A 27,438-nucleotide genomic window follows, 5' to 3' on the forward strand; every position below is an offset into this window, starting at 1 on the left:
TGAATTATATGTAATCTCTTACCAACAATGAATATCTGCTTGATGAGCAATTGCTTGGACAGCTACTAAAGGTAGGTACACACTAGACTATATGTTGTCCGATCCCGTGAATCGGAGCGACATATCGGGTATACAGTCTAGTGTGTACCCATGATATGCGCGCTCCCGCAGGTCGTTACCGACATCGGCTAATGTGTATCCAACTTTCTCCCACAGATGCCCTAGACCTGGACTTACAAGAGGAATACATGGTTTACTTACCCTCTAATCATGGCGAATGAGTCGTCACTAGAGAAGTAGGAAGCTCCCGGCAGAACCGTGACTGTTTCTTTACCTAATAAAACACAGAACAATGAAAAGGTTTGCTGAGCCATCAGGACGACCTGATATACAAATATCAGCAATCATACAAATCACTGTGATTTTGGTAGGTCACACCTGATTAATGGGTTTAAAAGGAGCAGATCTTTGGCAGATTGGGGCATGACAATTTTGTCCTGCATGTAGTAGTAAGTTTTATGCAATCTACCGCTTCATCCTTTAACCGCTGTTTGGGCGGTTAAAGGATGTCTTCTTGCACCCCCCTGGGGATGCGAGGAGAAATCCGACAAAAGTGCCGGGCGTGCAGCTGTTTTACTGCTTAGTGTGGTGCTAATAGCCGCGCGCCTGGCACTATAGTCAGAGAATGCCAGTTCTTGCGCCTAAACAACCTGGTTAAGTCACGAGAACCGGCATTCTCTGACTTAACCAATTCCCGACAAGGCAAACAGCGCAGTGTATTGAGTAGCTGCGGGAGCTCCTTTATGCGGCTATTTATCTTTGCATTGAATTGAATTCGGCCTAAAGTATGGCAGCCAATTATGCAGGCACAAGCTGACTGCATGTCATGTGAAGACGGGGGGAGGGGCATTTTACACTTAAAAGTAGACAGTGCTCAGAGGAGTATTTTAAAGCCTCCCTGCTCACTACATCATGTAACATGTAACTGTGGTTGCCATAGTATTACATGACACTGTGCTCAGTAAGAAATAATTAACAGCAGCCTGAAGAAGCAAATGAAGGAAAAATGGTAAAAAAAAAAGATTCACCTTATAGCCTGCTACAGTGATGTATGTTAAAAATAACAGAAAAACAATAACAATAATTTTTCATTATTGCTGGTTTAATATTGATGGTTTTGTTTGAAAAATACTCTCCAAGAAAAAGATAAAAACACATGCTCTCTGAAAAAAGATAAAATAGGGTATATTTCCTTTTGAAGCCTAGACATCGGTAACACAATGGAGTCAGACATGTTATGGCCTGGACCGATAGCCAATGGTAAATGTAAATTCTTTAGGAACCAACTCTGAGGCACTAATGTATGATGCAAGTAAAATACTATTAGAATATATTGCAGGGCCGCAGGAGAGTGGCGCTGTCATACAAGACAGGCTGCCCTGGGGGTATAACCACTTATCCTCACCAGTTGCTGCAACTGCCCTCCTCCGCCTCCCGTCTCCTGCACTGTGTGGGGAGAGACGTCATGATGCCGAGCGAGATGTGACATGTACAGCCATTTGAAGCATCCTTTAGGAGTTACCCGATGATGGTGGTCTCACCCCATCACCAACTAGGACGTGACTATATGATGGTATGCGCTCAGGGCTGTGGCGTTGAAGGGCGCACTGCCGCTCTGTTACAGGGCGGATATATTGTAGCAATAAAAGTTACATATATTTATTTTAAAAAGTACACAATTACAAAAATACGCCACCACATAATGGGAAGGTTTAACCTAAGAAGCTGTACTTAAGTGTAAACTGAATAATTTAGGTAATCTTTACATAAAATGCAGTTTAAAAAGTCTCCATTGTGGTATTCTTTTCACCATGTGTAGATTAAGGTATTCTTACCTGCATTGATCAGATCAGGATCCACTTCATCTTCCGTGGGGTAAGGGCCCTAGTGAAAACAGGACATTTACACAAAGAATGTAGCATTTCGCCAACTTCTGTTCAACTATTTTATTATTAAGGCGTAACATTGTTCTATTCTGAGTATACAGCAACTGATTCCAGTGATATTACTATTTAATATTACTTGAGAACACCTCTCATTAGTACAGTGCACCTGTTGCCTACAAACAGAGGATCAGCCATTTTGTGTGCTGCACCTATATTCCAGAGGAAAATGGCCACCTCAGACAATTCCAATAATATCGTGAGTTAATAATTGCAACTAGAAATCTAAATAATTAGCCTACACAAAATTGGTTCATGAAATGAGTCAAAATAATACAAACACCATAGATACGCCTGAAGAATGGGCGAACACACACAATTACACAGCGCAGTTGTGTTTATAACATTAAACCCTGCCTCTCACCATCATCCACATAACCCACACCCCAGAGAGGCCAGATTCCACCCATCTTCCCTCTGTAAAATGGCAGCATTTGCCACCAATCATGTAAGTGGGGGATGAGGAGATGCATCTAATCTCCGCCATTTTCTCTGTCTTCCTCACTGGTCTGGGCATGTTCTGAGTATTGTGTCTCAGGGACAGTCTATCCTCCAGCAGCTCTAGGACAAGAGAGACGCTCGAATGCCAAACGCGGTGTGGAGGTCAGTGAATCTGACAGAACTCAAATACTATCATTACAGGATTACCAGCAATGCTACTATACAAATCAAATATTATGATTATTATTATCTGAGAGGTCACTACAATGTACCTCAAAGTCCATTGATTAGTATTAGAATTTTATTAGTAGTACGTATTAATATGTACAGATGTGCCCAGTTACATCGTTGCTGATCGCTCTACAAACATGCACACGCATCGCACCATGCGATTATCCGCGTCTGCATACGCTATGGCGCACACTGTGATCGCACCATGCAATCCTATAGGGTCGCGGGATTGCATGGTCGAGTTAGTATCCTGTTCGTGACGCCAAACTGACGATCAATCGTATACAGTCCCTCTGCCACAGTGGTCTGGGATGGAGAATTAAAGAAAAAAAAAAGGACGGTGGCCATGGAAGTCGGATCCCGCTAAGGATTGTGTAACAAGAGTAAGCCTGTCTGTTTAGGAGGGCGAGCACGCGACTCACGCCATTCGTGGCGCGATTTGTTGCGCAAGCAGCAAGGATGTAACTGGGCATGTCTTCCAAAGTTGTGGCTTTCTGCCCTTTATATGTGTTACACTGTTCCTCAGTAGAATGTGATTTCTGTTTTTAATTTATATAAAAATCTATATATTAATCAGAGACTTACCAGGCCCAGGACACCATTTTCACTCTGAAGGTGAACAGTGATATCTTTCTTGATGAAGTTGCTCGCCAACATTGGAATACCAATACCCAGGTTTGCTGGCATTTTGATCTATTAAGGCTGAATAAATATTATTATATAGAAAATAGAGGATGTGCCACAGGTTCTACCAGTACCTCAAAAAGAAACGAGTGCTCAACGTTTTATTTATTCATTCATGCTTGTATATGAGGTGACCTTTATAGCAAGGTTCATTTTCCTTCGCTGAGTTACACATTACACCCGGCACAATCTTTCCTCATAATCATCAGTTTTAACATAACCTCACATTACTCCTCTGCAATACTGGTTGACCCTGCTACTTTCACTACCTAACGCTCCGTCTGTGGCTTACTTCTCGCCTCCTAACTTCTCCGCACATCATGACATTGGCGCTACTGCACGCAGCAGTGACTTCTCTAAAGATCAAAGGAGCGGACAGCGCACTTAGCTCGTGTAATACTCTGTGCTGCTGTGAGTATGCTCTATCTCTGGCCACTTCACTTAAGGATGGACTTGGATAAACAGGAGAGCAGAAATAACCAATACTAAAAATAGGCTCTGGCCCATGTAATACGCATCCTTAAAAGACAAAAGTCAAGGCGCAATGTCGCTATGAAAAAGAGCTACTGACAGCTGCCTGGCCATGCAAGTGTGCCTCGATGTGAATGAATAGTGTGTTACAGGATGATGAATAACGCTTTTATATACTGAGCACTTATCACATGCAGTAAGGATACCATACATTCCATCCTGGAATTCCAGCGCGGCGCGACGGATGATTCTCTCTCTTACAATATCAGAATCTTTTTTAGGTTTGGGATTTGAATTTTCAGATTTCCTTAGTGTTAGCCTCTGGAATATAGGACACACATAAATCACGTCAGATGCTCCAAGTAACAGACCATTTCTTCGGTTATGATCTTGTATACCTCATGTTGTGTGCAGTTATAGAATATGCCTTTCCACGGATATAAAAAGTCTATGGCAGGCAGCAGATGCGAGAAGCTTTTGAAAGCGCCCATCCGACAGGCTTTCATTCAGAGAACCAAGGTCATGTGCAGGGGGAGGTATGGTTGCACTTGAAGCGATGGCAAGATACAATGCATAGAATGAAAACCTCACTAGGGGGGAGATGTACTAAGCCTTGGATAGATATAATTAGATTATTTGTTTTTGAATCGGTTAGAGGAGGTGCTGTTCATGTACAATACGGTCATGGAGCCTGAAGATGGGCACTATCTGACTGCAATAGGCAGTTTTGGTCGCTGCAACCCTTTCTGTCACAGGCTTGTAATGTAACTAGGTGGAACCTACAGATGTGCCCACATACATCTAACCTCCATGCGCTATAAGTCGCTTCTGCTGATTAATATGATATGCAGCATGCCTATGTTCTCTGAGCGAGTGCGGGTGTATCTGCATGTGAAATGGTACGGTAAAGCGTCAGCGGCTGCAACACTGTAACGTAGCGTTTCGCATGCAGATACACCCGCATACGTACAGGGGGCCTGATTCAGAGCTGAACGCTCTGACCAGAGCGCACGCTCTGAATCAGGGCCCTCCTACCTTTTTTTGGAGCGTCCTCATGGACGCTCGCATAGCTGTTGGTTACCACCCACAGCTATAGCGAGCGTCCATGATGATGGTCGCAATGGTCTTGACCATCGCGACCTTCGGGCTTGCGACGGAGACCCTGCGGTAGGGTCTCGCTGCCGCAAGCCCTGGAGTGATTTTGGCTCTATCAGAGCCAAAATCACTCCCACTGAAATCACTAGTGATGTCAGTGGGGCCGACTTGAGACGGTAGGCGTTCCCATGGGAATGCCTCCGTCTGGCAGGCACGCCCCCGGCACGCCCACCAAAGGGGGCGTGCTGTCAATCAACATCGACAGCACGCCCCCCTTGGTGCGAGACCCGGAGTGATGGAGAGCCAGTCGCTCGCCGGGTCTCGCACATGCGCACGACGGAGCTCCCTCCGTCGTGCGCATGCGCAGTGGGGGAACATCGACCTGCTTGCGAGCGTACTGCCGCTCACGAGCGGGTCTGAATGACCCCCAGAGAACATAGACATGCTGCATATCATTTTACTCAGCAGAAGCTGCTTGTGCTATCTATCCAAATTGTTGTGCAAATAAGACGCATTTGAAGGAAAAAAGACGGGTGAAAAGACGCTCTGCACTACCGAGTCACGCCACGGCATGGCGCGACTAGAAAGGCTGTTTAACGCGCCAGGAGGCAGATGTATCAAATCGAAATTGGAGAGATATAAAGTACAAACCAATCAGCTCCTGTTACATTACAGACTGTGTTTGTAAAATGACAGTTAGAAGCCGATTGGTTGGTACTGTATCTCTCTACACTTTATCTCTCTCCCCAAGACTTAGTATATAGACCCCTAGATGATTTACAGGAACTTGTTAAGTCGCGAGAACTGGCATTCTCCGACATAACAGCGCACTGAATTGAATAGCTCTGGAAGCTCCCTCCCGATGCTATTCAATTTGCGTTGAATTGAAGTCCCCCCTTTAAGCTGTAATACTGCTTGGTGTGTCTTTAAAAATAACCATCGGTTGCACCATTGAAACTTGTATCAGCCCCATGCTAGGTGCAGAATCTCCATCTTATGGCCTCCAATGTGAGTGATTGAGCGTCTGAGTGCGCAACAAGCACAGGGTCACGCCCACATCACTCCCATAACACGCCCATAAGGCGGAGCAGCTGAGAAGTCACCTCCCAGGAATGGCCAGCACATTTCCTACGCCGGGTCTATCAATGACATCTCCGCCTTTGCACACACCCACCTGATTTTCGCACGCATGTATTAACGAAAGAAAAAAAAAACCCGTGTGAACGCCGCCATTGCTTGCGTCTCGGAATTACGCTCCCTAGTGCACATTTTCTTGCAGCACTATGGGTCACAAATGAACACCATACCTCTATTTTCTTCTGATAGTTCTCGCCTTTGATGATCCGATCTACGTAAATGCTGGGGATGTGGATGTCTTCTGGTGAAAAAGTTCCCGTTTCAACAATTTCCTCAACCTGCGGATAAGAGAGAGAATTAAAGAACGCGTTTTAAACAGTATGAAAAAGGTGCAACATAGAAGAGATCCTGGTGCCAAATACAAGCCCCAAACCAATAGTACCATAATAAATAAATTAATGTCAAATGTAACAAGGAAGTGACCGCACTCATCACTTTCAGAACACTTTAAGAGGGGGATTTAGTCAGATGGGCCAATGTGCCGTTCCAGAACAGCACATGGCGCCCATCTACATGGCAAGATTTCCTTCGCACCCCATAGAGGAAAGCTTGTAAAGTCGGCAGTACCAACAGCTAGCTAGTTGGATGGAAAATCTGGTAATGTATGAGCAAACGACAATCATTCAATCAGTCAATTGTCTGGTACAAAAGGGCCAATTGTTGGGTCTGCTTCGGTCCAAAGACGCAGGACTGGATCAACATCGCAACCATCGGTCGCAACGTTTGTAGCATCGCCCATCTGAGTAAGCCCAAGCCTACTCAGAATGGCCACCTCTTGTCTGCTTGCGAAGCCAAAAAATCTGCGTCGGAAACGCATACATTAGCCTCGGCACTGGCAGAAAACGGGGACCAACATGCCCCCGTTTTTTGGAAACGCAGGCAGTGCAGCACTCTCCTCGCCCCATAGCGGGGTTAGGTTTTGGGGGGAGGGTTAGCGTTAGGCACCCCTAGGGGGAGGGTTAGGCACCACTGGGGGGGGTTAGGGACTAAGGGGGGAGGGTTACATTTAGGCACGAAGGGGGAGGACTAGGTTTAGGCACTAATGGAGAGGGTTAGGGTGCGGGGTGGGGAGGGTTAGGGTTAGACTACAAGAAGGGAGAGTTAGGGTTAGGAGGGGAAGGGGTGAGGGAAAGTATACTTACCTGACCCCTGTCGGGATACCAACCATCGGGATGCCACTGTCAGTATTCTGACAGGAGGCATCCCGACAGCTGGTATTACATACCCATTCCAACATAAACGGCTAGGTTGGTAGAGGTTTTACTAAGGCAAACAATGGCAAGTCCCAAAAGCACTGTCTAAGTGCTCAATGGAACCCTTATCAGGAGCATATCTTCAGGTAATCCAATTAAATATAGAGAGGAGGCACCAATCTATGGATAGACCCTTGACGAGCATTCAGTGGTGGCTAAGGAAGAGATAGGCTCAATATACATGACCATTGCTGCCGTCCACAAAATGGCTGCTCTGGGTTGACAACAGAACACAAAAGCTGGTTCAATGCAATTTTATCATCGCAGAGCTTTCTAAGGTTCATTCAAATGACTGAAGTTTCTCTAGAATGAACAATATAGCCCTATGTACAAACATGCGTAGATTAGGGAATCTAACAACCCACAGAACAATGCAATCATGGGCCTTGGATCGGCCCCGTAAAAGAGCAGAAATCAGAAACAATCCAAATCTAAAATCACTGGGTTATTTTCATTAGGTCAACAGAAGACATTGTGAAACATAGGATGACTAGGAACCGCTTGGCATATAGAAGTTATATTTGCTCTCAAATTTCTCCATTCCTTGGATAAAACCACATCAATCTGTGCCCCATTGCCCTTGGAAAAGGTCTTGTTATTTTTAGATCTTTGTTATTTTTTTTTCTTTTCTTGCAGTTTACAAGGCTTAATATTTCATACTTAGCACAATATTTCCTAAGCCTCTTTAATCCAATGTTTCTCAGCTGCCTAAATCACATTTAGTCTAAATCATTTTCCAAACTGCTGGATCCAGACGTAAATACGTGATAGAATATGAAATATGTGCCTGGCTAGTATTTCTCCATTACTTTAATACTTTAGCTGTTAAAAGGAGCTAGGAATTTATGGCCTACTTCAGGGTCCAATCCATATCTTTTTAACCCTCAAGCGAGACATTCTGCTTACGCTAAACATATTTTCAGTTACTGGCTCGTCTCTCTTCAGACACAAAACATTTATGCGCTAAAAGTGACGTTCCAAGAGGTTCCCTAGACGTTTTCCATTTAATATTTCCCATTTTCATCTAAGAGTGGCAATTATTTATTTTGACGGCCTATACTACAGATAAAAAAAGACAATTCCATCTTTTTGTGAAGATTTTAAAGTTGGGTAATTAGAACTTCACAGTGATAGTGTTTACGCCAGGGCCTGGAGGGAGGCAGGGCGCCTGAAGTGAAAATAGACTCCTTCGGCACGAGCACCTAGAGAGGGGGCGTGGCCACTCAAATAGGGGGAGTGTCCTTAAGACGCAAACCCCTTTTTGTCAATGTAGGGGGCGTGCCCAGCACTCACGGAGATGCTGGGTAGCCCCAAAGCTCTCCCTGCATGTGCACGGCATAAATTCACCCGACAGTGACTGTTTCTCCATAACTTTTCCCACCCGTGGGATACTGCAGCCCGCGGGTGGGGACAGCAGCTGGCCGGCTGTTTCAGTGAGCCGCTGCCATAAGGACATTGCGCTTTTTAGCGTTTCAAAATCGGGCATGGCGCGGTGCCCCGATAAAACAGCCTAGCGGGAACACTACAGTAAGACATACAGTAAATCAGCCACGTGTCTAATGAAATGAGAGGTCCACCTTTTCATTTGGCGACAATTTTATAACTTTACTGTAAATATGTTGAATAATAATTTAATTAGGCACACTGGGCCTCATTCAGAGGTGGACGCAGTCACATAGCTGCTGTGTCTTTGCATCCAGCAGCGATGTGAAAATATGCTAACGCAGCAGGAGGTGTCTGAGGGGAAAAAAATCCTCCTGACAGCATTGCAGAAGAGTGCTGCGTCTGAAGACTCAGCATTGCATCCCCATCGTGACCATCGATCACCATGGTTGCAGCATCAGCCACCTGAAAAAGCCAAAGGCTACTCAGAATGGCCATCGTACTAGAGTAGCCGAGACCAGGAAATCTGCATCTTCAGAGGTAGGCCCTGGCCTCCACACTCCAAGAAAAACGGGGGCGACATGGCCCAGTTTCCAGGAACGCATATTGGCGCCACCCCCAAATGGCCACAGCCTGTCAGTCAGCATCTTGGAGACACTGCGAGAGAAAACGCAGATGGAGGCCCGCACATGCGCAGTCGTCCTACCAGTGGATATGTACACAAACCATCGGGTTTACGTACATCTCTGAATGAGGTCCAAAGTTCACTTGTAACATTTTATAGAGGAGTTCCGATATCCATATCCAACGGCAAAATTATACATCTTTCTTACAGGGGAAAATGCAGGGCTGGACTGGCCATTGGGCTCTTCTGGCATATGCCAGAAGGGCATAGGGACCGGCTCGAGGGGGGGGGCGAAGAGTCCCCGCCCTCCACCCAAAGGCTCCGGGACCTTTATGTTATCACAGAGATGGAAGGGGTGGAGGCGTGTATGGGCCGGCGGCAGCTGTGCTGGGCCGGGAAGAGACGGGGACGTACCGCGGGGCCAGTCCCCGTGACTCGCGGCACACCCCTTGATTTACCCACACCCCCCTTCACACGCGAGTGCAGGGCGGACTGCTAGGGCTGATATACAGTCCCAGTCCGTCCCTGGGAAATTGTTTATTTACTATAGAGGCACAAAGATAACACATTAATTAAATATCTCCTTCCAACAGGGCAGATTAGCGGTAATTAAGAAGCTGTCCATTTGGCCATAGACACACACACAGCTGAATCAACCAAATTTGGATGAAAATGTCTGTGGCCAAACTAGACCTAGATCTGGAGGCTCGGATCAGGTTTTAAATAAGCTGCTGCTAATGTCATTTACAGAATGGCTGCCATGAGCAGAGGTGTCCTGATACATTACTGCTGCAGCCGCGCCAAACAGCCCTTCTCAGTGCGCCAGGTCCCGTGCAACTTGGCTTACGCTGAGCATATTTTTCACTTCTTTTTCTCCTGAGAATGCGTCTTCGCAATCAGATGTGACAACCGGCTTCACGAGACTGCACTGATTCATTTGATATGTGACACTTGTATATCTGTATACAATATATATTGTGCTTCGTATTCAGACACATATACAAGTGTTATTTATCAAATTAATCAGGGCAGTCTTGTGAAGCTATTTATCCCATCCGATTGAGACTAATACCCCTTTTCCACCAAAATTCCGGGTCTGACCCGTAGTTGGAACAGGGTTCCTATCCGGATCAGACCCGGAATTTAGCCGGCGCCGACTCTGGATTTTCCCGAGTCGGCGCCGCTCACACCGGAGTCGGATCTGCATAGACCCGGCTTTCCCGGCGTGACAGTGGATGCTTGGAGAAGACGTCATCTCCAAGCGCCACTGAAGCCGGACCAATCGGCCGGCTAGCAGCGCACTCCTGGTCATCGTGACCCGGAGTCCGCTGTTTTCACAGCAGGGTTTCACGGGCTACGCCCGTGTTAAACCCTGCTATTTACCTGGGTTGGATTGCCGGGTCACCCGGCGATCCAACCCTCTCCCCTTTTACACCAGGGAGCTGCCTGGGTTAACCCTGCAATAACCCGGATTTTAGCTCCGGTGTAAAAGGGGTATTAGATGCATTTTCAATTGCAAAATACACTCGGCACAAGTTGAGTTGTTTTCTACTTCAGGGTCCATAGGGGTCCACAGGGTGACCTTGGGGATGTCCCAAAGCAGTCCAACTAAGGGTGGGGACGCTCCTGTGCTGATAGGAGAACCCGGCGCCCAAAGGATGCATCCTGAGAGGCAAAGGTGTCAAACGCATAGAACCTCAAAAAGGTCTGAATGGAAGACCAGGTGGCCGCCTTACAGAGCTGAACAGCAGAGGCGCCACGGCTAGCAGCCCAAGAAGGGCCCACGGACCGAGTGGAATGAGCCTTAACAGAGGCTGGAACAGGTAAACCCTCCTGCATATAAGCCTCAATAATAACAGAACGAAGCCAACGGGCTAGAGTCTGTTTGTTGGCAGGCCAACCCCTCTTGTGAAAACCAAAGAGGATAAACAAAGAATCCGACTTCCTCACAGAACTAGTCCGGTCCACATAAACCTGGAGTGCCCGGACAACGTCTAAGGAAGTCTCCCCAGCCGAAAGATCAGGTGACTGAAAGGCTGGTACAACAATTTCCTGATTAATGTGGAACCTGGAAACCACCTTAGGCAGGAAATCAGGACGAGTGCGAAGCACCGCTCTGTCCTGATGAAAAATCAGAAAAGGGGGACGACAAGAAAGCGCCCCCAAATCTGAAACCCTCCTGGCAGAAGCAATTGCCAAGAGGAAAACAGTTTTAAAAGTTAGCCACTTGAGCTCCACTGACTCCAAGGGCTCAAAAGGAGGACCCTGTAAGGCCCTAAGAACCACCGCCAAATCCCACGGGGCCACAGGTGGCACAAAGGGAGGCTGGATTCTCAAAACACCCTGGAAAAAGGTGTGTACGTCCGGCATAGCAGCGATCCTGCGCTGGAACCACACCGACAGACCAGACACGTGTACCTTCAGTGAAGAAAGACGTAATCCTAAATCCAAACCGGACTGAAGGAAAGCCAGAATACGCGAAACTCGGAACACCTGGGGATCATAGTTTCTGGCCTCGCACCACTGAAAGTAAGTGTGCCACACTCTGTGATAGATCCTCGCGGAAGCAGGCTTGCGCGCCCTCAGCATGGTGGTAATAACGGAGCTAGAAAAGCCCCGAGACCTCAGGACGGCTGTCTCAAGAGCCACGCCGTCAAAGATAGTCGACCCAGATCCGGGTGAAGACAGGGCCCCTGAGACAACAGGTCCCGCCGTTGAGGTAGGAGGTACGGAGCGTCGATGGACAGGCTCCGCAGATCGGAGTACCACGGCCTTCTGGGCCACCAGGATCAGTGTGCCTCCGTCCTGTTTGAACTTGCGCAGGACCCGAGGCAGCAGAGATATCGGAGGGAACAAGTAAGCCAGTTGAAACAGCCATTTCACCGACAGCGCGTCTATCAGACTTGCGCCTGCGTCCCTTGTCCTTGACCCGTACACAGGCAGCTTGTGATTGTAACGGGACGCCATCAGGTCCAGTTCTGGCAGCCCCCACTTGTCCACGAGTAGTTGGAATACCTCTGGATGAAGCGACCATTCCCCGGGATGCACATCGTAACGGCTGAGGAAGTCTGCCTCCCAATTGAGGACTCCTGGGATGAAAACTGCCGAGAGAGCTGGAAGATAGCGCTCCGCCCAAGCCAGGACGCGGGACACCTCCGACATCGCAGCTCGACTGTGAGTCCCTCCCTGGTGATTGATGTACGCCACCGTGGTGGCGTTGTCTGACTGCACCTGAACGGCCCTTCCGTGAAGAGCGGTGCCGGACGACTGCAGGGCTCTGTATACTGCCCGCAGTTCCAGGATGTTGATGGGAAGAATCGCTTCCTCCGCCGACCAACGACCCTGAAGTGACAAGGAGCCTGTCACCGCCCCCCAACCCCGGAGACTGGCATCTGTCGTGAGCAGAACCCATTCCGGGATCCAAAAGGGGCGCCCCTCCAGGAGATGCGCTGTCTGCAGCCACCAGGCTAGGGACAGACGCACCTCCGAGGACAACACCAGCATCTGAGAGCGGATCCTGTGTGGCAATCCGTTCCATTCTGAAAGAATCTGCCCCTGCAGGGGCCTGGAATGGAACTGGGCAAACTCCACCATGTCGAATGCCGACACCATGGACCCCAAAACTCTCATCGCTGAGTGCACCGACACTCTGCCACTGCTCAGACAACTGTGAATCCGCAGCTGTAAGGAGGAGACCTTCTCTGGAGTCAGAAAAATCCGTTGCTGACGAGAGTCCAGCAGGGCCCCCAAATGAACCATCCGTTGTGATGGGATGAGGGAGGATTTCTTCCAGTTGATCAACCAGCCGTGCGCCTGTAGACAAGCGACCGTCAGGTGGAGATGCTGGATCAGTACCTCCGGGGAGCTTGCCAGCAAGAGGAGGTCGTCTAGATACGGTAGCAACCGTATCCCCTGGCTCCGAAGGTGAGCCGCCATGACCGCCATCACCTTGGTAAATACCCTTGGTGCCGTGGAGAGACCAAAGGGTAGAGCCCTGAATTGGTAGTGGTTGTGGAGAATAGCAAACCGCAGAAACCGTTGGTGCGATGTTGCTATAGGCACATGGAGGTAGGCGTCCTGGATATCCAGGGAGACCATATAATCCCCCGGTTCCATCGCCAGTATGATGGAACGCAAAGTTTCCATCCTGAATTTGGGAACCCTGAGAAACCTGTTCAGGGACTTCAAATTGAGGATGGGGCGATGAGAGCCATTGGGTTTCTGCACCAGAAACAGCGTAGAGTAATACCCCATCCCACGTTGAGACTGTGGTACGGGTATAATGACCCCCGCCGTCAGCAAGGCCTCTATGGCTTCCTGAACCTGCAAGGCCTTGGTTTTGTCCTGAGAAGGACTTGTGCAAAAAAAACTGGCAAGGCGGCCTGTGCCGAAAAGACAGGGCGTACCCCTGGGAGACCACTTCTCGCACCCAGGCATCCATGGTGGTATTGTGCCAGCACTGGGCGAATTGAAGAAGTCGGCCTCCCACTCTGGGGTCCCCCAGAGGGAGGCCCGTCCCATCACGCAGAAGGCTTATCTTCTGGCTTGGAAGAAGGGCGCCTAGCACTCCAGGCTTGCTTCTTTGGCTTTGAGGCGGTCTTGGGTGCGGACTGCCTCGGGAAGGACTGACCCTTTGCCTTGCCCTGAACCCGAAAGGAACGAAACGCCGAGCTCCGGACCTTAGCAGGTGTAGTAGCTGAAGGGAGGAAGGCTGACTTGGATTTTGCCAGGGTATCTACTATTTTGTCCAGGTCCGGACCAAATAGTAATTCCCCATTAAAAGGTAAGGCCTCCAAGCCTTTCTTTGAATCCGCGTCTGCTCTCCAAGACCGCAACCACAAGGATCTACGAGCAGACACTGCTGCCGACGAAACCCTAGAGGTCAACAGGCTAGCATCCAAAGATGCTTCTCCAATGTAGGAGGCGGCATCTCTCATCTGTCCTAACAACGCCCTCTGGACGTCCGGAGATTCATCCGTAAACGTGTCCTCCAAGGCGTTGGCCCACCCCTCAATGGCCTTGGCCACCCAGGAGATGGCCATGGACGGCCGGGCTACAGCCCCTGAGAGAGAATAAATAGACTTTAGACAAGTCTCCACCTTCCTGTCCGTAGGATCCTTCAGCGAGGATATAGACGGCAATGGCAAAGTAGCACTCCTGATGAGGCGTGTTACATGGGAATCGACTGCAGGCGGAGTTTCCCATTTCTTACAATGCGCTTCCGGGAATGGATAATTGGACGCCAAGCGTTTCTGTGGCAGGCCACCGCCATGTGATCAGTCAACTGATCAGACAAGGGGAACGCTGTAGAAGTAACCTTAGCCTTTTTAAAACTAGGATACCTTGACTTGGGAGCGGGTGCCTCATCCTCAATCAGAAGAATAGCCCGCACCGCCTTAACCAGAGCCCGCACATTGATGGAAGACTTAGTGTCTACCTCCTGGACTGAGGCATCTGAGGCTGAGTCATCCTGTACCTCACCATCATCCGAGAACCCCTCAGAATCCGAAAGATGCGCAGCCTGTGCCATGACTGAGCGTTTAGACGCCCTGGAGGGCACGTCACTGCGCAACATCGACTGAAAAGCCGAAGATGCTGCCGCCAAATCTTGGATAGTGTGGGAAAGCGCATCCACCCAGGGTGGAGGAGCTGTCACAGGAGCCTGAAACGGCACCACAGCCGGCTGTGCCACAGGGGTGACTGAATATACATTGGCAACCCCGCATAGGGACCAACAGGCTGAGACCCCGGGGGAGTCTGCAATAATTGTGGGACACCCGGGGAATGGGGGATGGCAGGCTGGGGCAACGCCCTAGTAGGGGCGGCAGTCGGGACCGACAGACGGTCCGCGATGGACACCAGCACCTGGGAAAACATCGCCCATGGTGGCTCCTGCGAAATGGGAGGTTTAGACGTACCAGGGACCGCCTGGCACCGTCCGCACAGGCCGTCCTGTGACAAATCCTCCCTATCCACTCCTGCAGAACAGCGCCTGCAGGAGAACAATACCGGAGCCCCGGAGTGCTCAATCTCCTCCTCAGACATGACTTAGGAAGAAAACGTGCGCACTCACCAGTGTGCTGAACAACAGCCCACAATATGGCACCGTGTAGCACACAACTGTATGTGACGGACCTCACAAATACGTGATCTATATAGGTGAGGTCAGTAGAAACACCCTTCCCCCGCACACCTGTAGGGCTTGTAGGAGAAGGAAAGGGATAGGTACAGGCTGACAGTAAGTAGAAAAAAGACACAGACAGGCAGCACTAGCAAAAGTCACATACCATGCAGGAAGATATACTCACTGCACCTTTCCACTACAATCAACCTCCCAGATTCAGTGTCTGGGAGGGCTATAGTGCTGTGTACACTGTCCTTCTGCAGGGGAGAGGTACACAGGGGGACCGGTCCGCGTGCTCCCTGAGAGTATCCACACTGCCACAGAGAAAATGGCCGCTGGAGACCTCAGAGGAGGAGTGGCCGAGTAATCTGCAGCTCAGCGACGCCAGACTCCGAGCTGAAAGGCGCGCTGAGCTGAGGGGAGGAGCCGCTGACAGGGAAGGCTTCCTCCCCTGGCTAGCATATTTAACCCCCGGGTTGCCGGCATCCCGCTTGCCGCGATATTAACCCTGGTGGTCTAGTGGTCTGGCGGGGTATGCCTCCGCTGGAGGGGGGGCCCGCCGCCACCGCTAGCGCCCCCGGTCTGTCCCCTAGACCGGGGGCATGGGACTGCATTTAAAAGGAACCTGCGCACCGCCGCTAATCAGCGGTGCGCGGCTTACCTGATCTCCCCGGCGTCTTCCGGCAGCAGTCCCGGGGGAAACCAGAGTCCGGCTAGTACAGACTCTGGCTTCCCCCGCCGCGATCCCCAGTTCAGTGCTGGCGTCACGGCGCCAGCAGGGAGAAGGAGCGGCAGCGTGGGCGTCTGTACAGACAGCCCAGCGCTGCCGCTCTGGAGAACAAAACTAGTGTAAAAATAAATTTAACCTAGTTAAATAAAAAGCTTTAGGGGGCTGCTCCTGCAGCCCCCCCCGCAGGGTGACCCGACTCCGGCCGGGCACCATCTAAAACTGAGGTGCCTGTGGCTCGGGGGCGGGGTATAGGGGAGGTTGGACCCAAGTGCATCCTGGGAGCAGCTAAAAGCTTTAACTCCGTGGTGCCCGAGGATCCAGGATCCAGCTATACCCCAAGGTCACCCTGTGGACCCCTATGGACCCTGAAGTAGAAATTCCCCCTAGGTGTATGAGGACATCTGTAAATTAGTATTAAATAGGAGTACCCAGAATTATGTTATTAGCAATAAAGTTTTTTTATGGTCTCCAAAAAAAAAAGAAAAAAAAGAAAACACGTCTCAATGTTATGGCCTCTATACGGCATCCTATTCTGCGCTGATGAGTCCTAACAACAACAAAACAGTCTGTCGGTTGATGTGAATGGGAAATAAAGCGCTGCAGAATATGTGCGCTATATAAATAACTGGTAATAAATAAATAAATAAATATTAATTCTTTAAAAATCTGACGGATAAACCATTGACTTAAAAATGCCGCCATACAATTGGCCTTCTCACAAAATTCTATTCTGCTCGAATGAAGTGTCAAAGGGCTTTTCCACATGACACAACTACACATGGTGCTCTCCAAAGGAAGCTCCCCGGGTACCTACCTCCAGCACGGGATCTACACTGAATCTCTGATGTGAGAAACCAGTGTCACTGGGTCCCCCAGCTTTATTCTATCTGGAACCCAATACAAATATTCTGCTTATATGGAAGATCCTCTATTTGGTTATAATTTAGAGACTATTAAATCGCAAGGAACCAGAAAATGAAAATAGGAACCAGAGACGTCCTGCCTGACTTACGTTCATGAGGCCTATCTATCAACCTGATAAGCTGCACTGGCCCAGCCCACAAATGGTCGCTTAAAGACATATGGACTTTAAACATCTCTCTCTTTCCATTGTTTCACAGTTACATGCCATTACAAAAACTACATGGCACAATTTATGACGGGTGGTTCTGTAGCTGGTCAACCTCACAATAGGAACACCAAGTGTGGCATGAATTTACAAGGCTTTATAATACAAAAGGAACGAGGACTAGGGGGAGCATTATCCCAGGTTCATTATACAAAAGACAATGGTAGGAGCTGATGTAGGCTCCAGCACTGTTTCTAGGCAACGGTGGTAGGATGCCATGCTCTCCAAGAGTCGGAGCATTATCTGAAGTCTGGATGGGGTTTGCTGTCACACAGCGAACAGTACAGGCTGTAGCCAGCGCAGCCATCTCATCTTTTAAATGCAAGGTAATCGCTTACTCTTGTAATTGCATTTCAGGATTACGGACATATAATGGCATTTGCAGACAGGAGTAATCTTCCCACAGCTCAATGTTAGGAAAGTTGTGGTTCTCCAAATGTTGTAAAACTACAAGATCCAGCTTGCTCTGACTTGCCGTAGTTCAATGGGATGTAGACCACAATGTCGACAGTTATGATGTTGACATTGAACATGTTGGCATCTGCAGAATGCCAACATGTTAACGTCGACCTATGAAATGCTGACATTCTGCACGGACCAGCAGCGGAGGGTTAGGTAGTAGTGGGCGGTAACGGGAGGAGAGGGCTACGAACTAGTGGGAGGGATACGGTAAAGCTACGGGAGGGGATGGCTAGGGTTAGGCACTAGCTGGAGCTGCCGTACCAGGTAAGTCACTGCTAGACCACTAGGGACATTTTTTATGACAAGTTAATAATGTTGACATTTCATCTGTCGACATTCTCATGTCGACCTTATGAATGTTGACAAAGTGAACCACACCCTTCATAGCAGCTTCAAAGCGATAGGTTATAGAGACACAATAGAATGCCCTCTCTTGGAGGGCATTCTATTACAGTATATACTCCATTATATATGATACTGGAGAAAAATATATACTGGAGAGAAATAGCAGCAGTACTCTGTTCCCCACCAACTTATTCATGCTGATTAATATTAAACGACCAAGAGACGGGACACTGACACATGTTCACAAATTAAAGTATCCTGTGAAAAAAGCGAATTTGCTAATGGGCTTTTAAAGGGAAAATATTTCCCATTAATGGATACGCCTTACATTTTTAAATACCCTGCATAGGTTATTCACCACAAAGATCACGGTTTACAGCATGTTTCCGTAGAGAAAGATGAGTGGGAGCAGCCTTTTTGGTCTACAATAAATTTGCAAAGTGCTAAATTATCATATAACATCTACTGCAGTGTTTCACAACTCCAGTCCTCAGGGAACGCTAGCAGTGCATGTTTTCCAGATCTCCTTTCTAAAGCAGATGTGTACTCATTACAAACTGGTACAGGTGATGCTAGTTCTTTCACTCGTAATTTTGAGAGGAGGCCCAGGAAACATGCCCTGTTATGGGGTACCCTGGGGACCGGAGTGGGAAATCAATGATCTTCTGTAGTGAATGCAATGTTCATCATTCTACTGTAAATGTTAAACATAGGAGATAGTGTCAGTATCAGATGGTGTGTGTTATATATATATATATAGATATAAAAAAAAAAACACAGGCAAAGTCTGGCACTGACTTTTAGAATGTAATTACTTCACCTGTTGCCCTCTTTGTAAATTAAGCCTTGCAGCAGGTATTTACACACAGAGATATACGGCACTCAGGGGTTTGAAAAAAACACTCAAACGACTCCCAGCAGTGAGACTGCTGGGAGTCGTTTGAGTGGTTTTTTTCAAAGCCCTAAGTGTCTTATCTCTCTGTATGTGTATATAGGTTTAAATGAAAATAAATGTTGAGTTACTGTCAGCATTTCAGGAATAAAATAAGAAATTTGACCACACCTAGAGGCTGCCTTGTATACAGCGCTCAGGTGAGGTTGATGAGGCAGACCAGTCTGGCTGCCAGTGGAGAGTCCAAGTGGGATTGTGACAGCTATAGAGCCCAGTGTGTCTGGAGGCCAGTGTCCAGACCTACAAGTGGCAGGGAGGACCACAAGAGACGGTGTGAAGGCCAGAAGGCAGTGTTTATACTTGTAAGAGACAGGACGGACTACAAGAGACTGTGTTACATTTGCAGACTAGGGGCCTGATTCAGAGCCGCTCGCAAGCACACAGCGCTCGCTGTGGGGCTCTATGTTTGGGCCCTGTGCATGCGCCGCGTCCGGCGGGCGCATTCCCCGAAGAGCGACGGAGCTTCAGTCGCTGCGGGGTTCGCTACAAGACAGGGTGGCTGTCGATGGTGAGTGACAGCTCGCCCCGTTTTGTAGGCGGGTAGGGGGGGTGGCTGCACACACAGGTGTTCCCTGTCACTAGTTATGTCAGTAGTGGAATTCCTGCTCTATTAGAGCAGGGAATCCACTCGGGCTTGCGGCAGCCGAGACCCTACTCCAGGGTCTCGTAGCAGGCCCGAAGGTATTGATAATCGCGACGGTCTCCATCCCGCACAGACAGCTTGTGCGAGCTGGCTGGAGAAAAAAAAAAACGCCCATAGACCCTGCGAGCGGGTCTGAATCAGGGCCTAGTTGCCCATTAGGGTTCAAGCAGTGAGGTAGTGCCCTGTATGAGGGACTAGGTTGTTTATTATTTCTACCCAGTGTGGTCAGATCCCTCCAGCCCCACACAGAATACATGGCTCACTGTCGCCACCTAGCGTGATATTGCCACACATCCCTCTCCCCAGCTCACAGCCCCTGGTTTGAGTGATTTGGGATGAGGCATTTTTATGGTGAAGTCCCCTTCACTTTTCACATCATGGCCCTTCACCACATCCATGAGTATCATCCAGACTTGACTGTCATCTGGTGGTCTCATCATCCAGGTTCTTCTCTTGACTTTATGGCACTATCGGTTTCCATAAAATTCACTCAGCAATCACTTAATACATTTAACTTCAGCAACAAATTCCTTTTTCTAAATATTCAACAATTACCAAGAAAAAATCCTCCTGAAGCCTGACATCCTCTATAGCCGTATTCATCTCTTTTTGGCTGTATTTCCTCACATCAGACAACAGGAAGTCAGTATCTTCATACTGCACACTTTTTGCAATGTCTGGAATCAAGGAAAGCAGCCTCAGAGACCGTAATTGTCCCCTGGAAGTCAAACTTTCTCAATTTCACTTTATTTTCACTACATTGATCAACAGGGTAAGTTAATTCAGTGAAAGATACAATGAGCTTTGAACGGCCACACCATAGTACAGTGTCGACCAAGACACTTGTCAGAAGCAGACCTTTTCCTAGACTCTCCTGGTTCAGACAAAGAATGGCTTATTATTGGTTTCTTCTTAACAGAATAAAGGTTTTTCTTGCTTGAACTTCTTACTGCCACACCAATTGGACCACTCCTGCTTGAAACTTCTCTAACCTTCAGCCTTGATTCACTGTATCGGCCACTAGCATGCTTCACTGGCTCATCCTCTTTCAAGGATCCAGCACCATCCTGAAAACCACCAGCATCATCATTTTCAGACCTTGGCTTTATATCATCAAAGGACGTACTGGCACTGCCACTCTCAGATTCTGGACTTTCTTGTCCACATAACATACTCTAATGTTTCCATTGATCCATAAAACTTCATCTCATGGGTATGATGGTTATCTGCCACTTCAACAATGCTCATATCTTTCAGATCTTTTTGGGCATCTGTTTGGTGGGTACTGAAAATATGAACAACTTCAACATGTTCCACAGATTCCGATTCACCCTCCCCAGAGGTCTTTAAATTCAGCTTCTGTTTAGCTGTTTTACCCACTGCAAGCTTTGTAGTGCGAGAACACGTCACTTCCTCTCAGACATATTCAGTGACATTGCATTTCCGTCCTGGTTTCATAAAGACATGAACAACTTTTTTTTTACAGTTCAGGGACTTTGCATTTTTACAGATCTAATTATTAAATTGTGACAGGATTGATTGATTGATTGATTGATTGATTGATTGATTGAGCTTGGAGCAAACTATTGCACTGAATTTTTGTGTGTGATTTGTATTGTATACATATATAGTAGTATTATTAAATAATTTTATACCAAAACATTGTGTAGTATCCCTTTTAGCAGGTAGCAGATGCTGCTGGTGAAGCTGCCAGTTTGAGTTACATTTATATAGACTGGTTGAGAGGTGAACTTGCCCATCCTTTTTTACACTGGGCGGTGTAGCTGCCACAATCCCACTTGCACTCTCCTCTGGCAGCCTGACTGGTCTGTCTCACCTGAGCTCTATATACAAGGCAGCCTCTAAGTGTGGTCACATTTCCTATTTCTACCCTGTGTGGGCGGATCCCTCCAGCCCCACACAGAATCCATGGCTCACTACACTAGGTACTTGTGTACTTTACGGACTCATTGCAAAGAGAACTTAATGAATGTTTTAAATGGTACTTGTGTACTTTACGTACACAAGTACCGAAAGTTGCCCCCACCTACGAAGAAAGTTGTCCGTTCGCCACAAGGTTATATTCCCCCTCTATGCCCACTTGGATGGTAGGGAACGACGCTGGACACTGGCTGCTGACATCAGGGTCCTCTCCGTGAAGGGGATTTAGACATTACCATGATTGATAATAATAATGAGTGTAGGACACTTGTGTACTTTACGGATTAATTGCAGAGAGAACCCAAGTACCCCACACTAATATATATATATATATATGGCAGGGGTTCGGCACTCCAAATCTCAGAAAAATATCTCACCAGGAGCCCTCCGCAGAGATTGTAGGAACACAGCAGAGAGAAACGGCGGCACACCTACTTTAAGTCAACGCTCCGGTAATCTAAACCTTCGCCAAGAAAATATATTATAATATATATATATATATATATATATATATATATATGTGTATATATATAGCACATACGATGCAGGCGGCACTCAGAGACTCCCAAAGTGTAAGAAGAAAAAGTTTTAATGCAATGTCATTGACATTGCATTAAAACTTTTTCTTCTTACACTTTGGGAGTCTCTGAGTGCCGCCTGCATCGTATGTGCTATTGGAGGGTGTTGCTGGTTCTACCCACAGGAGGGCACCGGAGCAAGTATAGTGCTGGAGCACTGCCCACGGAGTGCCGGTCCATTGGATTGTATATATATATATATATATATATATATATATACACACACATACATACATATACTGTATATACACACACACAAGGAAAATACGGGGCATATTCTAGTAGTATCAGGTTGTGCCGCACGTTCTCTTCTCCTGGGAAAAGTGCTTTGAGCTATATTATATACCCCCGATCAACTGGTGAGCAGCTTATTTCTCATGAGGGAGGCAGCAGAAATAGCTGTGGCACTTTACCTGGGAGGAGAACGCGGCCAACATTACCCCCTGGCTAATTCAATCTTCCCATTTCGGCATTTGCTGTATTACTTAAACAATCATTCATAAGTGCAAGGCAAAAGGAGAAAAAAAAAAAAAGTTTTGTTCCTTCAACTCCCTCCCTCCCCCCCAGGGGACACTGTGGTCCACAGAAGGGTCAGCAGGACAGTCCCTGAAAAGCAGGACAGTTGGAGGTATGCAAAAGGTAACACCATAAAGAACTGCTCTCAATTCTTTCCTCTTTTTCTTCACCCCATTCATGGAACATTAGGCAGAGCCAGTAACAAAACAGTCCTCCTAATCAGACTGCATGGAGGTAGTTCTTATAATTTAAATGGCTGTAAACAGAAAATTATTCAGAAAGAAATATTACAAAGACAACATTTTTATAATTAAGAAGGTAAATGGCTAACTGTGTTCTCATGGACATGATTTGTTGTTAGTTTAAGCTGCTGTGATACATATGCTAATCAGCCGATAGAATATCATCATCGGTGATGTAGCAGAGATGCAGGAGATAGATTTGTACAGACGAACAGTAAAATGAGTCTGGTTCCCAAGCAGCAGCTATTCCCCAAAGCTACACGACTTAATGGATTCATCATTTTATAGGAGATTACACAATGTGTTCAGAGTCAACACTCAGACCATCACATAAAGCTATGGGGACCCTATTACTGGCAACCTGAAAATATCCCCCCACGTGTGTTACATGAATCATGTAGTTCACTGGCAAGACACATAAAGGGCACCGTTACCCACCTCAACGACTGTTACTTTGGCTGCTTTACACATTGGCTGGTTGAAGTTTCTGGCCGTTTTTCTGTTTAAAAGAAAAATGTGTTTAGAATAAGTGTCCAAATATTACAAAACAAAACGAATTCAATGTAACGGTGGCCAAAAAGGAGAAAAACATTCTGCTCATTTCATGCAAACGGAGAACCACTTGTTGGACGTGCTAAATGCAGCAGTGATAACGGTGCCCCTAGAAGGGTGTAGGGAGCAAAGTTGGGTTTTGCAGCTGATTTGATTTGCTACAAAAGCAGAAGCCTTGCTGATACATACTACACAAAAAGCAAAAATAAGTATTTTGTGTCTGATTAGAAGCAAAAATTTACCTACACCTTAACCTAAACAATTTTGTGTAAAGCTGGGAATCCACTATACAATTATCTGTCAGATATCTGTCTAATCTGGCTGGTTGGAATTAAAACCTGGTAATGTATGGGAGCAAATGACAATCGTCCATATGGTTTTAAACACTGAAAAAAGGACAAAAAAAAAATGTTCAAATTGGTTAAAATTTGTGTGTTTTACCCAATTTGTCTGAACAACCATTTTTGCCTATTTTCCAGTGTTTGTGAGCAAATGGACGGTTGTCATTGGCTCCCCTACATTACCAGGTTTTCATTCCAACCAGCCAGGTTGGACAGATAATTGTGTAGTGTATGCCCAGCTTTATACATATGTTCAATGCTACATGGCAAACAAGAAGAGAAAGTAAAAAAAAACAAACAAAAAAAAAAACACAAGTGCACCACCATATGAAATGAAGTCCATACTTTAACTAGGGGAGATGGATCAAGCCTTGGAGAAAAATAAAGTGGAGAAGTTGCCCAAAGCAACCAATCGGCTTCTGTCATTTTTCAAAAACAGCCTGTAAAATGACTGGTTGCTATGGGCAATTTCTCCACTTTATTTCTTTCTCCAATATTTGATAAATCTCCCCCTACGATTGAATGCTATTTTACTTGACCATAGGAGGTGCTAGATGTAGGAGTTAGAAGCCGATTGGTCGCTATGGGTAATTTCTCCACTTTCTCTCTCTCCAAGGTTTGATACATCTCCCCCAGGGGGAGATTTATGAAATCTTGGAGAAAAGTTCATAATAAACGGCACACCAAACTTTAATTAGATGCAACCCGTAAACCCATTGGTTAATTGAGATTACTATGTTTCAGACAAACAGGTGCTTTCTGTTTGCTTGAGAAAGGATCTGTTGGTCCGAAACGTTGCAATCTCAATAAACGTATGGGCTTGTGCATATGATTAAAGTTTGGAGTGCCATTTACAGATATGACCTCATACAATTAGCCTCAATACGCATGCGGCGTGAGACGCCTGGTGACAGTAAGCTGCGCCGAGTAGTGTAGCGTATTTTTTTTCCCCATCTATTTTGCTTGAATGTGTGTCTTGTAGAGAGGTAAAGTACCAACCAATCAGCTTCCAGCTGTCGCTTTATCACAGCCTGCAAAGTGGCAGGAGCTGATTGGTTGGTACTTTCTCTCTCTCCAAGATTTGATAAATATCCCTCTCTCCAATATGTTCAACCAGGTTCCACTTAGTTACATTACTAGCCTGTGACAAAAAGGGTTGCAGTGACAAGAACTGTCTATTTCAGTCATCTAGTTCCCATCAAACCTCAACAGGCTCCATGATCGTATTATACATAAACCAGCACCTGCTCCAACCCAACAAGAAACAAATAATCTAAACTAGCATGAAGGGGGGGATTTCCAAAGCGTCGACTTAGCAATTTCGGTGTGATTGCAGGAATCCGTGCAGCGTTACTAAACTGTGGTGGGATCTGGGTTTAAAAACTTATGGACAGTGGGGCCAAGTTCAGATGGCCAAAATGTTGTTAGGAAATTTCAGTGGTTTTGAGCATCAACCCGCCAATGATCCGACATGATGCCCATAAATTTCAAAACACTGCCGAACTCGCCGCTTAGTAAATTTCCTCCTTGAAGTTCGTTTCAAAAGTGTATTGAGTACATATCACTAATGAAACTAAAACTAGAACACAAGCTGCTGTGCATTAAAGTTACGGATGGCACACAAGGCTTAGATATGTTACTTGTAATGTTGTGACCAAGTACTAATAAAATAAAAGTAGCTCTTGTATTAAAGATGTCCTCAGCCTCTGGGTTTATACATCCACCTATTGTCTTATGCTGGGTACACACTTGCCGATGTGTGTACCCAGTGCTGCAACGCCCGACCGCACAATATATTGGGTGGTTGGTACGCACTGCACGATGTGGTGACTGACCGCCCGATATGTTGGCCACCGCCTCCATCCGCTATGCGGACGTCAGCATCTAGGTTGTTCCATGGACCCTACATGAGGTATGATGGAACGACCCCGATCGACAACCCGCAGGAGCACACATGGTCGCGCATAGTGAGTACACACTGGCCGATGTGGATGATATGTGGGCCCGATCCACGGGATGGACAACATATCGTCTAGTGTATACCCAGCTTTACACTTGTGCACTACTGAGGCCTCAACAGAAATCTACTGTAACCAGTTCTGTAAATACACCAACATCTGTGTAGCTACTTGGTCTGGGGACCCCAGCTATATAGCATCTGTAGAACAATTACATGCAGCAACATGACAGCCTGACCGGACAGGAGCATCCTTCCAAGCAGGAACGACGCAGCACATCTACACCAGCTTCTGCTTCCCTAGCTTTGTGCTGAAGTTATCCTTCGCTAGTTGATTACTATGAAATACTCCTTATTTTAAGTCAGGACATAGCACCTGTGGTGCACGGAATCAGTGCGATTTCCCGGCGTTTTGGATGCCGGCAGTCAGAAGCCAGACAGCGGCATCCCGATGTTCAACATACCGCCAGGGGCCAGTAAGTAGACTAACCCTCCTCCTCCCGCCCCCTAACCCTCCTTCGGTAGTGCCTAACCCTAACCCTCCACCGGTGGTGCCTAACCCTAACCCCCCCCCCCTTCCCACACCCTAAACCTAACCCTCCCCGGGTGGTGCCTTACCCTTACCCGCATACTTATGTTTGGGATGACTGATGTCCGTTACCCGAAGTCTTCGGGATGGCGGCATCGCATTATGCCGAGCGTCGGGATTCCGGTGTCGGTATATCAACGTCCGGGATCCCGTCCGCCAGCATCTTGAAAGTATCCCTGGTACACCCCTCCCAATGAATAATGATGTAAAAAGCAGAAAAATGGGTTTTTGATGTGGGACATATAGGTTGGGTGCTGTATTGATGGAAAAAGGGGTTTGTGAACTTGAAGATGGGAATTGCACAGGTTTTTATACACAAGTATTTTACAAACATGTTATGTAGAGATATATATTTAATATACCCCAAAATACCCTAAACACATTAATTTGCTGAACTACAATATAAACCACTAATGGCCAATAACAGCTTCCTACGCTGACCTGTTATCTTTCTGCCAATTTTTTTGGGGGGGTGGCAGGGGTTCAGGATGTTGTTCCCACTCTTTAATGGACTACACATAATTCACACACTGCAGAGTTAACGCGCAATGCCTGCGACTTGCAATTTCTAATTGAATTCCGCAAGCTGTTCCGATGCTTCTGCCAAGAACATCCGGCGACACACGTGAAAAATGAACGCGGGACTTCACAGTACAGAACTCGTGGCTGATTGAATCTGCCCATAGTGTTGCAGGAATATGTACTGTTGTGGCCTAAGCTTTACCTTGATGTTTCCAGAAATAAAAAAATAAACAGAGAACCATTTGGGATTTAGCAGCAAAAGACCAAATTTCCCTAAGCAAAGACCGTTACGGGCCAAGGAGAATATATTTTACAATATACAAAAAGGCAAGCACACTCTCATATAGAGATAGTTTGGATTTAGAAGTAGATCTGATCTGTTCAAATTAAGAATCTGAATGTGCCATTTCCATATAACAGATGAGCACTTGGATTGAATTGGCTCGTAATCCCCGGCTTCCATTTCTTAGTATATAATTATTTTTCGACTTG

General features: G+C 47.0%; 1 protein-coding gene across 1 annotated transcript in view; it reads right to left on the minus strand.

Moving 5' to 3' along the window:
- The window catches only part of OXCT1 (3-oxoacid CoA-transferase 1), a 145,025-nt gene that overhangs the window by 61,216 nt on the left and 56,371 nt on the right, over positions 1 to 27,438 (minus strand). Inside the window, exons 7-12 of the mRNA XM_088455250.1 lie at positions 23,424 to 23,484; positions 6,233 to 6,340; positions 4,037 to 4,151; positions 3,261 to 3,355; positions 1,896 to 1,944; positions 262 to 334 (exon numbers count right to left, since the gene is read on the minus strand). Coding sequence (XP_088311376.1) covers positions 262 to 334; positions 1,896 to 1,944; positions 3,261 to 3,355; positions 4,037 to 4,151; positions 6,233 to 6,340; positions 23,424 to 23,484 — 501 coding nt within the window. The remainder of the gene's footprint in view (positions 1 to 261; positions 335 to 1,895; positions 1,945 to 3,260; positions 3,356 to 4,036; positions 4,152 to 6,232; positions 6,341 to 23,423; positions 23,485 to 27,438) is intronic.

The sequence above is a fragment of the Taudactylus pleione genome, unplaced genomic scaffold, assembly GCF_031769625.1.
Source record: "Taudactylus pleione unplaced genomic scaffold, aTauple2 ptg000647l, whole genome shotgun sequence".
In the NCBI taxonomy this organism is placed as follows: domain Eukaryota; kingdom Metazoa; phylum Chordata; class Amphibia; order Anura; family Myobatrachidae; genus Taudactylus; species Taudactylus pleione.